The sequence below is a fragment of the Oncorhynchus nerka genome, linkage group LG13, assembly GCF_034236695.1.
Source record: "Oncorhynchus nerka isolate Pitt River linkage group LG13, Oner_Uvic_2.0, whole genome shotgun sequence".
NCBI lineage: Eukaryota > Metazoa > Chordata > Actinopteri > Salmoniformes > Salmonidae > Oncorhynchus > Oncorhynchus nerka.
In genome coordinates, this window is record NC_088408.1 from 10,984,833 (window position 1) to 11,000,577 (window position 15,745).

Genomic DNA, 15,745 nt, shown 5'->3' on the forward strand with positions numbered 1-15,745 from the left:
TCGTACTCTGCGGATGTTGTAGAGCATGAACCTACAGGAACGGGCCACCGCCTTGATGTTAGTTGAGAACGACAGGGTGTTGTCCAGGATCACGCCAAGGTTCTTAGCGCTCTGGGAGGAGGACACAATGGAGTTGTCAACCGTGATGGCGAGATCATGGAACGGGCAGTCCTTCCCCGGGAGGAAGAGCAGCTCCGTCTTGCCGAGGTTCAGCTTGAGGTGGTGATCCGTCATCCACACTGATATGTCTGCCAGACATGCAGAGATGCGATTCGCCACCTGGTCATCAGAAGGGGGAAAGGAGAAGATGAATTGTGTGTCGTCTGCATAGCAATGATAGGAGAGACCATGTGAGGTTATGACAGAGCCAAGTGACTTGGTGTATAGCGAGAATAGGAGAGGGCCTAGAACAGAGCCCTGGGGGACACCAGTGGTGAGAGCACGTGGTGTGGAGACGGATTCTCGCCACGCCACCTGGTAGGAGCGACCTGTCAGGTAGGACGCAATCCAAGCGTGGGCCGCGCCGGAGATGCCCAACTCGGAGAGGGTGGAGAGGGAGGATCTGATGGTTCACAGTATCGAAGGCAGCCGATAGGTCTAGAAGGATGAGAGCAGAGGAGAGAGAGTTAGCTTTAGCAGTGCGGAGCGCCTCCGTGATACAGAGAAGAGCAGTCTCAGTTGAATGACTAGTCTTGAAACCTGACTGATTTGGATCAAGAAGGTCATTCTGAGAGAGATAGCGGGAGAGCTGGCCAAGGACGGCACGTTCAAGAGTTTTGGAGAGAAAAGAAAGAAGGGATACTGGTCTGTAGTTGTTGACATCGGAGGGATCGAGTGTAGGTTTTTTCAGAAGGGGTGCAACTCTCGCTCTCTTGAAGACGGAAGGGACGTAGCCAGCGGTCAGGGATGAGTTGATGAGCGAGGTGAGGTAAGGGAGAAGGTCTCCGGAAATGGTCTGGAGAAGAGAGGAGGGGATAGGGTCAAGCGGGCAGGTTGTTGGGCGGCCGGCCGTCACAAGACGCGAGATTTCATCTGGAGAGAGAGGGGAGAAAGAGGTCAGAGCACAGGGTAGTGCAGTGTGAGCAGAACCAGCGGTGTCATTTGACTTAGCAAACGAGGACCGGATGTCGTCGACCTTCTTTTCAAAATGGTTGACGAAGTCATCTGCAGAGAGGGAGGAGGGGGAGGGGGAGGAGGATTCAGGAGGGAGGAGAAGGTTGCAAAGAGCTTCCTAGGGTTAGAGGCAGATGCTTGGAATTTAGAGTGGTAGAAAGTGGCTTTAGCAGCAGAGAGAGAAGAGGAAAATGTAGAGAGGAGGGAGTGAAAGGATGTCAGGTCCGCAGGGAGGCGAGTTTTCCTCCATTTCCGCTCGGCTGCCCGGAGCCCTGTTCTGTGAGCTCGCAATGAGTCGTCGAGCCATGGAGCGGGAGGGGAGGACCCAGCCGGCCTGGAGGATAGGGGACATAGAGAGTCAAAGGATGCAGAAAGGGAGGAGAGGAGGGTTGAGGAGGCAGAATCAGGAGATAGGTTGGAGAAGGTTTGAGCAGAGGGAAGAGATGATAGGATGGAAGAGGAGAGAGTAGCGGGGGAGAGAGAGCGAAGGTTGGGACGGCGCGATACCATCCGAGTAGGGGCAGTGTGGGAAGTGTTGGATGAGAGCGAGAGGGAAAAGGATACAAGGTAGTGGTCGGAGACTTGGAGGGGAGTTGCAGTGAGGTTAGTGGAAGAACAGCATCTAGTAAAGATGAGGTCGAGCGTATTTCCTGCCTTGTGAGTAGGGGGGGAAGGTGAAAGGGTGAGGTCAAAAGAGGAGAGGAGTGGAAAGAAGGAGGCAGAGAGGAATGAGTCAAAGGTAGACGTGGGGAGGTTAAAGTCGCCCAGAACTGTGAGAGGTGAGCCGTCCTCAGGAAAGGAGCTTATCAAGGCATCAAGCTCATTGATGAACTCTCCGAGGGAACCTGGAGGGCGATAAATGATAAGGATGTTAAGCTTGAAAGGGCTGGTAACTGTGACAGCATGGAATTCAAAGGAGGCGATAGACAGATGGGTAAGGGGAGAAAGAGAGAATGACCACTTGGGAGAGATGAGGATCCCGGTGCCACCACCCCGCTGACCAGAAGCTCTCGGGGTGTGCGAGAACACGTGGGCAGACGAAGCGAGAGCAGTAGGAGTAGCAGTGTTGTCTGTGGTGATCCATGTTTCCGTCAGTGCCAAGAAGTCGAGGGACTGGAGGGAGGCATAGGCTGAGATGAACTCTGCCTTGTTGGCCGCAGATCGGCAATTCCAGAGGCTACCGGAGACCTGGAACTCCACGTGGGTCGTGCGCGCTGGGACCACCAGATTAGGGTGGCCGCGGCCACGCGGTGTGGAGCGTTTGTATGGTCTGTGCAGAGAGGAGAGAACAGGGATAGACAGACACATAGTTGACAGGCTACAAAAGAGGCTACGCTAATGCAAAGGAGATTGGAATGACAAGTGGACTACACGTCTCGAGTGTTCAGAAAGTTAAGCTTACGTAGCAAGAATCTTATTGACTAAAATGATTCAAATGATACAGTACTGCTGAAGTAGGCTAGCTGGCAGAGGCTGCGTTGTTGACTATGTAGGCTAGCTGGCATTGGCTGCGTTGTTGACACTACACTAATCAAGTCGTTCCGTTGAGTGTAATAGTTTCTACTGTGCTGCTATTCGCGGCTAGCTGGCTAGCTAGCAGTGTTGATTACGTTACGTTGCGTTAAAAGAACGACAATAGCTGGCTAGCTAATCTAGGAAATCGCTCTAGACTACACAATTATCTTTGATACAAAGACGGATCAAACAAATCAAGCCGTTGTACTGTAATGAAATGAAATGAAAAATGTGATACTACCTGTGGAGCGAAGCGAAATGCGACCGGATTGTTGAGTGCAGAAGTTCTGTTCGGTAAACGTTGGCTAGCTGTTGGCTAGCTAGCAGAGTCTCCTACGTTAAGGACGACAAATAGCTGGCTAGCTAACCTCGGTAAATTAAGATAATCACTCTAAAACTACACACTCTAAACTACACAATTATCTTGGATACGAAGACAGCAAAGACAACTATGTAGCTAGCTAACACTACACTAATCAAGTCGTTCAGTTGAGTGTAATAGTTGTGCTGCTAATCGGTAGACGGTGGACTAGCTAACGGTGGACGTTAGCTAGCTGGCTAGCTGCAGGGCAGTGTAGACTGCGTTAGGACGACGAAATACGATAATTACGCAATTATCTATGATACAAAGACGGCTATGCAGCTAGCTAAGAAGAAATTGCTAAGATTAGACAAATCAAACCGTTGTACTATAATGAAATGTAATGAAATGTAATACTACCTGCGGACCGAGTGCAGATGCGACCGCTCGCTCCAACCCGGTGTGCCAAGCTATTATCCCTACACATTGATCTGGTACTGTTACTCCCTGTATATAGCTATTACCCTGCACATTGATCTGGTACTGGTACTCCCTGTATATAGCTATTACCCCTGCACATTGATCTGGTACTGGTACTCCCTGTATATAGCTATTACCCTGCACAATGATCTGGTACTGGTACTCCCTGTATATAGCTATTACCCCTGCACATTGATCTGGTACTCCCTGTATATATCTATTACCCTGCACATTGATCTGGTACTGTTACTCCCTGTATATAGCTATTACCCCTGCACATTGATCTGGTACTGGTACTCCCTGTATATAGATAGCTATTACCCTGCACATTGATCTGGTACTGGTACTCCCTGTATATAGCTATTACCCTGCACATTGATCTGGTACTGGTACTCCCTGTATATAGCTATTACCCTGCACATTGATCTGGTACTGGTACTCCCTGTATATAGCTATTACCCTGCACATTGATCTGGTACTGGTACTACCTGTATATAGCTATTACCCTGCACATTGATCTGGTACTGGTACTCCCTGTATATAGCTATTACCCTGCACATTGATCTGGTACTGGTACTCCCTGTATATAGCTATTACCCCTGCACATTGATCTGGTACTGGTACTCCCTGTATATAGCTATTACCCTGCACAATGATCTGGTACTGGTACTCCCTGTATATAGCTATTACCCCTGCACATTGATCTGGTACTCCCTGTATATATCTATTACCCTGCACATTGATCTGGTACTGTTACTCCCTGTATATAGCTATTACCCCTGCACATTGATCTGGTACTGGTACTCCCTGTATATAGATAGCTATTACCCTGCACATTGATCTGGTACTGGTACTCCCTGTATATAGCTATTACCCTGCACATTGATCTGGTACTGGTACTACCTGTATATAGCTATTACCCTGCACATTGATCTGGTACTGGTACTCCCTGTATATAGCTATTACCCTGCACATTGATCTGGTACTGGTACTACCTGTATATAGCTATTACCCTGCACATTGATCTGGTACTGGTACTCCCTGTATATAGCTATTACCCTGCACATTGATCTGGTACTGGTACTCCCTGTATATAGCTATTACCCCTGCACATTGATCTGGTACTCCCTGTATATAGCTATTACCCCTGCACATTGATCTGGTACTGGTACTCTCTGTATATAGCTATTACCCTGCACATTGATCTGGTACTGGTACTCCCTGTATATAGCTATTACCCTGCACATTGATCTGGTACTGGTACTCCCTGTATATAGCTATTACCCCTGCACATTGATCTGGTACTGGTACTCCCTGTATATAGCTATTACCCTGCACAATGATCTGGTACTGGTACTCCCTGTATATAGCTATTACCCTGCACATTGATCTGGTACTGGTACTCCCTGTATATAGCTATTACCCTGCACATTGATCTGGTAGTCCCTGTATATAGCTATTACCCTGCACATTGATCTGGTACTCCCTGTATAAAGCTATTACCCCTGCACATTGATCTGGTACTCCCTGTATATAGCTATTACCCTGCACATTGATCTGGTACTGGTACTACCTGTATATAGCTATTACCCTGCACATTGATCTGGTACTGGTACTCCCTGTATATAGCTATTACCCTGCACATTGATCTGGTACTGGTACTCCCTGTATATAGCTATTACCCCTGCACATTGATCTGGTACTCCCTGTATATAGCTATTACCCCTGCACATTGATCTGGTACTGGTACTCTCTGTATATAGCTATTACCCTGCACATTGATCTGGTACTGGTACTCCCTGTATATAGCTATTACCCTGCACATTGATCTGGTACTGGTACTCCCTGTATATAGCTATTACCCCTGCACATTGATCTGGTACTGGTACTCCCTGTATATAGCTATTACCCTGCACAATGATCTGGTACTGGTACTCCCTGTATATAGCTATTACCCTGCACATTGATCTGGTACTGGTACTCCCTGTATATAGCTATTACCCTGCACATTGATCTGGTAGTCCCTGTATATAGCTATTACCCTGCACATTGATCTGGTACTCCCTGTATAAAGCTATTACCCCTGCACATTGATCTGGTACTCCCTGTATATAGCTATTACCCTGCACATTGATCTGGTACTCCCTGTATATAGCTATTACCCCTGCACATTGATCTGGTACTCTCTGTATATAGCTATTACCCTGCACATTGATCTGGTACTCTCTGTATATAGCTATTACCCTGCACATTGATCTGGTACTCTCTGTATATAGCTATTACCCCTGCACATTGATCTGGTACTCTCTGTATATAGCTATTACCCCTGCACATTGATCTGGTACTCTCTGTATATAGCTATTACCCCTGCACATTGATCTGGTACTGGTACTCCCTGTATATACCTATTACTCCTGCACATTGATCTGGTACTGGTACTCCCTGTATATAGCTATTACCCCTGCACATTGATCTGGTACTGGTACTCCCTGTATATAGCTATTACCCCTGCACATTGATCTGGTACTCTCTGTATATAGCTATTACCCCTGCACATTGATCTGGTACTCCCTGTATATAGCTATTACCCCTGCACATTGATCTGGTACTCCCTGTATATATCTATTACCCCTGCACATTGATCTGGTACTCTCTGTATATAGCTATTACCCTGCACATTGATCTGGTACTCCCTGTATATAGCTATTACCCCTGCACATTGATCTGGTACTCTCTGTATATAGCTATTACCCCTGCACATTGATCTGGTACTGGTACTCCCTGTATATACCTATTACTCCTGCACATTGATCTGGTACTGGTACTCCCTGTATATAGCTATTACCCCTGCACATTGATCTGGTACTGGTACTCCCTGTATATAGCTATTACCCCTGTACATTGATCTGGTACTCTCTGTATATAGCTATTACCCCTGCACATTGATCTGGTACTCCCTGTATATAGCTATTACCCTGCACATTGATCTGGTACTCCCTGTATATAGCTATTACCCTGCACATTGATCTGGTACTCTCTGTATATAGCTATTACCCTGCACATTGATCTGGTACTGGTACTCCCTGTATATAGCTATTACCCTGCACATTGATCTGGTACTCTCTGTATATAGCTATTACCCTGCACATTGATCTGGTACTCTCTGTATATAGCTATTACCCTGCACATTGATCTGGTACTCCCTGTATATAGCTATTACCCCTGCACATTGATCTGGTACTCCCTGTATATAGCTATTACCCCTGCACATTGATCTGGTACTCTCTGTATATAGCTATTACCCTGCACATTGATCTGGTACTGGTACTCTCTGTATATAGCTATTACCCTGCACATTGATCTGGTACTGGTACTCCCTGTATATAGCTATTACCCCTGCACATTGATCTGGTACTGGTACTCCCTGTATATAGCTATTACCCCTGCACATTGATCTGGTACTCTCTGTATATAGCTATTACCCCTGCACATTGATCTGGTACTCTATGTATATAGCTATTACCCCCTCACATTGATCTGGTACTGGTACTCCCTGTATATAGCTATTACCCCTGCACATTGATCTGGTACTCCCTGTATATAGCTATTACCCCTGCACATTGATCTGGTACTCTCTGTATATAGCTATTACCCTGCACATTGATCTGGTACTGGTACTCCCTGTATATAGCTATTACCCCTGCACATTGATCTGGTACTCTCTGTATATAGCTATTACCCCTGCACATTGATCTGGTACTCTCTGTATATAGCTATTACCCCTGCACATTGATCTGGTACTCCCTGTATATAGCTATTACCCCTGCACATTGATCTGGTACTGGTACTCCCTGTATATAGCTATTACCCCTGCACATTGATCTGGTACTCTCTGTATATAGCTATTACCCCTGCACATTGATCTGGTACTGGTACTCCCTGTATATAGCTATTACCCCTGCACATTGATCTGGTACTCTCTGTATATAGCTATTACCCTGCACATTGATCTGGTACTCTCTGTATATAGCTATTACCCTGCACATTGATCTGGTACTCCCTGTATATAGCTATTACCCTGCACATTGATCTGGTACTCCCTGTATATAGCTATTACCCTGCACATTGATCTGGTACTCTCTGTATATAGCTATTACCCTGCACATTGATCTGGTACTGGTACTCCCTGTATATAGCTATTACCCTGCACATTGATCTGGTACTCTCTGTATATAGCTATTACCCTGCACATTGATCTGGTACTCTCTGTATATAGCTATTACCCTGCACATTGATCTGGTACTCCCTGTATATAGCTATTACCCCTGCACATTGATCTGGTACTCCCTGTATATAGCTATTACCCCTGCACATTGATCTGGTACTCTCTGTATATAGCTATTACCCTGCACATTGATCTGGTACTGGTACTCTCTGTATATAGCTATTACCCTGCACATTGATCTGGTACTGGTACTCTCTGTATATAGCTATTACCCTGCACATTGATCTGGTACTGGTACTCTCTGTATATAGCTATTACCCTGCACATTGATCTGGTACTGGTACTCTCTGTATATAGCTATTACCCTGCACATTGATCTGGTACTGGTACTCCCTGTATATAGCTATTACCCCTGCACATTGATCTGGTACTGGTACTCCCTGTATATAGCTATTACCCCTGCACATTGATCTGGTACTCTCTGTATATAGCTATTACCCTGCACATTGATCTGGTACTGGTACTCCCTGTATATAGCTATTACCCCTGCACATTGATCTGGTACTCTCTGTATATAGCTATTACCCCTGCACATTGATCTGGTACTCCCTGTATATAGCTATTACCCCTGCACATTGATCTGGTACTCCCTGTATATAGCTATTACCCCTGCACATTGATCTGGTACTGGTACTCCCTGTATATAGCTATTACCCCTGCACATTGATCTGGTACTCTCTGTATATAGCTATTACCCTGCACATTGATCTGGTACTCTCTGTATATAGCTATTACCCTGCACATTGATCTGGTACTGGTACTCTCTGTATATAGCTATTACTCCCTGTATATAGCTATTACCCTGCACATTGATCTGGTACTGGTACTCCCTTTATATAGCTATTACCCCTGCACATTGATCTGGTACTGGTACTCTCTGTATATAGCTATTACTCCCTGTATATAGCTATTACCCTGCACATTGATCTGGTACTCCCTGTATATAGCTATTACCCCTGCACATTGATCTGGTACTGGTACTCTCTGTATATAGCTATTACTCCCTGTATATAGCTATTACCCTGCACATTGATCTGGTACTCCCTGTATATAGCTATTACCCCTGCACATTGATCTGGTACTGGTACTCTCTGTATATAGCTATTACTCCCTGTATATAGCTATTACCCTGCACATTGATCTGGTACTCCCTGTATATAGCTATTACCCTGCACATTGATCTGGTACTCCCTGTATATTGCTCCATTCTTCTGTATTTTATTCCTCTTAAGTTGCTATTTTTCTTTAACTTTAAGGGCTCGTAAGCAAGCATTTGATTTGATTTATGAAGTAACATCATGTGCAAATGTCCATATATCTAACACTGGATGGCGGGCTAGGACAGACAAAAAATGAGACGTGGTAGTTCTCCGTTTAACCTCTAGGCGCCACTAAAATGTCACTATTTCCATTGCGATATCAATCCCACGATCCTCGCAGAGTAATACAGACGCTGTGTTCATTTGAACGGTTCTCTGAACAGCCAAAACATCTCTTGCAAATTTATACTCTACAGTTGTCTTCTTACTGCTTCTACGTGGACATAGTTAATTAAGCTACATTTCTGAGGAGAGTCAAGACATTTCGCAAAATGTAACGGTTGGTAAAATTGCTGTAATTACTGAATTAGTTGCTAAATCAACTTTGTTGTAGCCCATATTATTGCTGAAAACTAACATAGCTAAACGTTAGCTGCCTGCCTAGTCACCCCCCCCCCCCCCCCCCATTTGCTAAGCTAGCTGATTTTTTATTGGCTATAGCATGCTAAATTACTGATAGTGAAAATCTTAACTAGCTAGTTAGGCAACTTTAGTTACTTGTATATAAAGTAAACTGACTCGGTTGTTTTTCGTTTTGAGCTCTGCAACTCTGTTAGCCTGACCCAAAGGTAAACGCTTTACGGGGCAAGCCAGCTAACGCTAGGCCGCTGTCACGGGGCTCATTAGCACGTTTGTCATTTAGTTTCCCTGCTATTTAATTTAGTTTCCCTGCTATTTAACTGTTTTTACACTAGTTAACGGACGTTGCCGTTTATTAACAGTCCGATGAGATTAGTATATTGACATTTAACTATCCAAACAGACTCGTCGTTAGCTCGTTTCAATCATCTGGAGTCCAGCTAATCTGACTGAGTTCGTAGCTCTAGAAAGCGAGATAAAGTACTAACTAGCTAGTTGACGGATCACACTACCGCGTACTGTGGGCTGGCAAGGTTAACGAGTAACTAACGCTAGTTAACAAATGTGTACTTTAACTAGCTAGTTAGGTAGCTAGCTAACTAAGATCATGTGACAATGTTTGCTGCTTTTTAACTTAGCTAGCTAGTTGGTTTGCTTCTATTAGTAGTAGTTAGATAAGTAGATTGTCTGGCCAGCATAGCCAACGCCTCGTTGTTGTTGTTAACGCTAGTTAGCGTATTGTTGTCAGACACTTGTTTACAATGCTAGCTAGCTAAACCTGTTACAGGCACAACAACAGCAGGGTGTAATCCGCAATTTGAATTTAGACCAACTTGTTCCTCTGTAATTAGTTGAAACATAGTGCTACTACTAGCTCTTATGACTCCACTGACTGTCATCACATAAACACAGCTTGTTTTATAAAGAGGTGTGTGAGACCGGGTCATGAACTCCTACAATAACAAGTTCGTGCTTCTACACCTGCATTGCTTGCTGTTTGGGGTTTTAGGCTGGGTTTCTGTACAGCACTTTGAGATATCAGCTGATGTACGAAGGGCTATATAAATACATTTGATTTGATTCTAGTAACCGAATTGGATTGTCATAGCAACTCCTGCTTTGACAGATGTTTCTTGTGCATCATCTTTAACGAGGTTGTTTCAGAAAGTGACGTGACAGTTCAGATAACTTTGGGTTAAGGAGGTTGCCTTGATAATTTAGCGTGTGGGTGTGTGTGAGAAATGCATGCCGTTTACAGTGTTGACTAAGTTTGTTTTTCTTTGTGTCCCCCCCAATAGTGACTTACTATGGCCTCTGGAACTCATTATGGGCAAGGCAGAGAATTCCGCCAGCTCAACCAGGGCAAACCTCGTGGATTTCTCCATCACATCAGCAACCACTATGCAGCCGACAAGAACATGAAGGAGGTGAGGGGGGAAGTGTTTAACTCTGTACCCAATTGCATCCCGATTGTGTGCACTTGCACAATCCCTGTCTTTTAAATAAAAACATTAGATTGATGTAAGCATTGACGAGAAGGCGTTTTCACTAGTGTTAAATCTAATGCACACAAGAAATGCAATTTTATAGTGATTGTTATGACTATGAATCAAGAAGAATCTACTAACCTAAGTCAAACATTTTAAAGAACTGTAGGAGTTTTTTTTATCTCCTATCTTTTTGTTTTAGGCGGATTTTATAAATAAGGAAGAAATAGATAAAGACAGGTGAGTTTTTCAGGTCTAAGTGGATCCAATGCAAAAGCTGCATTTCTTAGCACTGCAGTCACAGCTGCTCAGGCACTGGGAAAAATCAGACATGGAAACACCTTTCTGACTTTTCCCAATCATTTTTCCAAACACTGCCACAGTGTCTGGTCTACTTACTCAACCAGTGTAGGTATCAATACAGCATCCTTACATTTCTTCACCTGGACTCCTCCCTCCCCCCCCCCCCCCCCACTAGATTTCCAGTGAGTCGTTGTGCACGCATCAAAGCCAAACGAGTGTCTGTGTGCAACAAGAGGAAGTTGTCGTCGCGTCACAGTGTGGTGGTGAGCTCAGGCGTACGCCGCAGAGTGCCCCCGCAGGTCGGGCTGTCTGTGACATGGCCAACAAGGAGAATGAACTGACCTGCCCAGAGAAAGTGCAGGCCATACACTACAATGACAACTGCATGTTCCCTGTGAACTCTGCTGCAGAGGCTGGCTCCAAGATGGCAGGGCCGGGAAACAAGTACAGTGATTACTTCACTGAGGTGAGAGACTACCAGCCGGCCCCAATTCACTCCCTACCACATCCCATAGGCCCCCGATCCTTTGATGTTTGCAGACCTGTAGGGAGCAGTTATTGGGACGGACTACTACTTCACCTCATACTGTCCATTCCCACCATCTAACCCTTGCCCCTATGCTTTAGAGACTTGTGTAGATCTGAGAGGGTTGGAATTATCACCATATTCCCCCATACCTTTCCAATCCTTGCACAAGGGATAGATTTGTAGACTCTGTTTATTGGGAAGAAAAGTGTCACTTGCATTGTTTTCCTTGGATCGTTGAGTGTTAAAGTGGATTTTATTGACATGTTCTGTATCGGCCCCTCCCTATGGGTCTCTTTCCTGACCAGCTATCAAAGGACCATGATGCAATGACACATGTGCTTTTTGGAAGAAATCTCAGATTAAATGTAGCTCTGACACTATGGCGAAGAAACGCCTGCGAACTAGTGGCATACTTGATCAGGTAGGAACACTGACTTTTGATACATTTTCATGTATGGACTTTTATTTTTTTTAAATTAACGATCAATCAACATGTTAAATGTCCAATTAACACTGTCTGTCTTTGTCCCATAGAATTGAAGACACAGGAGTTCTTCTTGACTGTCTACCAGTTATAACCAAAAGGGGAGTGTCACAGTTGATTTAAACATCATCATGTATGGCTGTGACGAGTCAACTTGTGACACTCTCTTGTTTTGCTCCTGTAGCCTTCAAGACGAAACTCCGTGCATATCACTGGGCTGCTGTGTAGACCTCCTGCCACAAGTCAAATCAATCCTCACCAGTGAATATGAAGAGTAAGATCAGCTGTGGAACTGAACAACTGCTGCTGTGTCCACCTGCTGAAACCTGAATTCTGCTGTTTTTCTGTTTTTGTTCCTTCTCCAGACACTTGATTGTGGTTTTACACTGGGTTCAGTCCGTCGTTAAGAAATGGTGGCCAGAACTCTCCACAAACGGCAAGAGCCTGCTGGACAGCTGCTCCGAGGACAGGTATTTCTGTGTTTGTCACTCTCCTGTCTGCGATGTAATAGCTGCAGTACAGCTGCTGTTCTGAGGAGATTAGCCTCTTGCTTCGTGTTGTCTGTTTGTTGCCCTGGTAACTTCATATCGGTTATTCTACCTTTTAATATTAGAAGCGTAATTGGTTATGCTTATACAGTGCCTATTGTAAGTATTCACCCCCTTGCATTTCTTAACTTTTTAAGAAAGTTGCGCTGAGAATCAGCGTGGCAGATGTGTTGTTGACTACCCTTACCAATTCCAGGATCCAGTTACAGGGTGAGGTGTTTATTCCCAGGCGCCTTAGCTTACTGATGAGCCAATTTTCAAGCAGATTTTAGTCAAACCTGTAACGTGGCAACTCAGGAACATTCACTGTCTTCTTGGTAAGCAACACCAGTGTAGATTTGGCTTTGTGTTGTAGGTTATTGTCCTGCTGAATGGTGAATTCCTCTCCCGGTGTCTGGTGTAAAGCAGACTGAAGCAGGTTTTCCTCTAGGATTTTGCCTTTGCTTAGCACCTTCACATTTTCTTTTTATCCTTAATAACTTCCCGGTCTTTGCCGATGTCAAGCATACCCATAGCGTGATGCAGCCTCCACCATGCTTGAATTATAAGGAGACGGTTACTCAGTGATGTGTTGGATTTGCTCCAAACATAAGGCTTTGCATTTAGGCCAAAAAGTGTGTTCCTTTGCTGCATTTTTGTTGTTGCAGTGTTACTTTAGTGCCTTGATGCATACAGGAAGCATGCTTTGGAATGTTTATTATTTTCACTTTAGGTAAATATTGTGGATTTACTACAATGTTGTTTATCCATCCTCACTTTTCTCACATCACAGCCATTGAACTCTGTAGCTGTTTTTAAAATCACCGATGGCCTCATGGTGACGTCCCTGAGCAGTTTCCTTCCTGTCCTTTAGCTCAGTTCAGAAGGTCTACTGTATATTTTGATGTCTGGCTAGTTTAATACACCCATCTACCAAACCCTGCCCTTCTTTGAGGCTTTCCAAAAAAGCTCCCTGTTCTTTGTAATTGAATCTGTACTTGAAATTCAGTACTTGACTGAGGGTTCCATATGTATGTATATGGGACAGCGGAAGGTGTAGTCATTTAAAAATCATGTCAACCCCTATTTAAGTCCCTAGAACTTATGTTACTTGTTAAGTCACAGGCTTTCCTAAACAAAGGGGGTGAATACTTATGCAACAACTATATTTTAGTTATATTTTCACATTCAATAAAAAATGCAATATCTCTTTACACTGACACGCTCTATTTTGTGTAGATGGATGCCTGAAAGGGGATGGAAACATTTTAATACCCCCTGTTTTGTCTGTTTGCAGGAACCTCCAGGTCATGAAGCAGCAGCTGAAGGAGTTCTGGGTGGAGGGACCCCAGTTAAGTTTAGTTCCAGGAACTACAGGAGAGATGGCAAAGGTAAGGTGACATTGCTACACTTAATGTTATTGATCAATGAGGTGAACAGAGGTGTGTGTGTGTGTATATGTATGTTCAACTGCAAAGTCAAACTTCTCACCTCCATTGTTAATTTCAGGCGATGGAGTCTAGATGGACTTCTCTCACTTGTCTCTTCTCTCAATTCTGTCTCTCACCAGGCCATTGGGTCTTACTTATCACAACTCCATTGACCAATCAATGTAGCACTGAGGAAGCGACCACTACTGCCGGATATAGCTGTTTGAACATTACCTGGAGACTAAAGACAAGACCATGGTCCACACATACAGGAACCCTGTTCTATTCTATGTGGATTGATGAACTGAGCAATTCAGACTGAGCAACTCCCACAGTCAATCACAACTAGAGAGACACTTACAATGGAGGAAGGAACCTTTTTCTTTCTGAAACCCCCCCAGGAATGACTGCTTCACATTGAAGTAGATTGGTGTCTTGCGAAGGGGCAATACTTCAATCGACCTCCCTGAGACTGGGTCGAAAAGGCACCCTATTTCCTCTATAGTGCACTACTGTTGAACGGAATAGGACGCCATTTTGGATGCACACTGAGACTGGGTCTGGGCTGCTCTGTGAAGTGCCAAGCTCTGTTGCACCACCACAGCACTCTTCACCACGGTGTGCAAACCTGCACGAATCATGGATATAACTTAATGAATTCCCCTTCCTGGTTTCAGTTCTTATTTCTTCCCCCATGTCCCGAATCAAGAACTTGAAACTACTGCAGTCTTAAGTTATGAGAGCTTTTCCTGTCGTAGTTTTTTTTCTTGTTCATGAATGTTTGACTGTAAGTGTAAATACAGTGACTATTAAAATAATCTTTAAAATAAATTAGCAAAAATCTGTCTTGAATTAATTATTTCTCAAAACATAGTGGCCACTTAAACTTGATATTATTCTGTTATGCCCATGGTGATATGAGACAGTATTTGACAACAAATGCAATATTTTCTGAGAACAGCTATTGCTTGGAAAAGAAAGACTCACTGCACTTGTTTTATAACATTTAGCTTCTGTTTGTGGAAAGCTCTAAATGAGGAAAGATGTCCATCTGAATCTTGCCAGTGGTGTGAAGTATTTGAAAGTACTACTTATGTAGTTATTTGGGATATCTGTACTTTTTATATTTTTGACAACTTTTACTTTCCTAAAGAAAATAATGTACTTTTTACTCTACGTTTTCCCTCACACCCAAAAGTACTTGTTATATTTGGAATGCTTAGCAGGACAGAAATGGTCTAATACACGCACTTAAAGAGAAAATCCCTGGTCATCCCTACTGCATCTGATCTGGCGGACTGACTAAACACAAATGCTTTGTTTGTAAATTATGTCTGAGTGTTGGGAGTGTGCCCCTGGCTATCCGTCAATTTTAAAAAACAAGACAAGCGTGCCGTCTGATTTGCTTAATATAAGGAATTAGACATTATTTAAACGTTTGATACTTAAGTATATTTGAGCAATTACATTTTACTTTTGATAATTAAGTATATTTAAAAACCAAATATGTTTAGACTTTTACTCAAGTATTTTACTGGGTGACATTTACTTGATTCATTTTCAATTACGTTATCTTTACTTTTACTCAAGTATGAGAATTGGGTACTTTTTT

The 15,745-nt window shown here is 43.8% G+C and overlaps 1 protein-coding gene across 1 annotated transcript; it reads left to right on the forward strand.

Moving 5' to 3' along the window:
- Nucleotides 1-9,125: 9,125 nt before the first annotated feature.
- LOC115139144 (KATNB1-like protein 1) lies at nt 9,126-14,978 on the forward strand. The gene is given in 11 exon segments (XM_065026194.1): nt 9,126-9,293; nt 10,672-10,800; nt 11,063-11,100; nt 11,339-11,457; nt 11,460-11,629; nt 11,998-12,113; nt 12,227-12,275; nt 12,359-12,450; nt 12,542-12,646; nt 14,001-14,094; nt 14,274-14,978. Coding segments are annotated over 10 exon segments (936 nt in total). The 5' UTR covers nt 9,126-9,293; nt 10,672-10,680; the 3' UTR covers nt 14,307-14,978.
- Nucleotides 14,979-15,745: the final 767 nt, after the last annotated feature.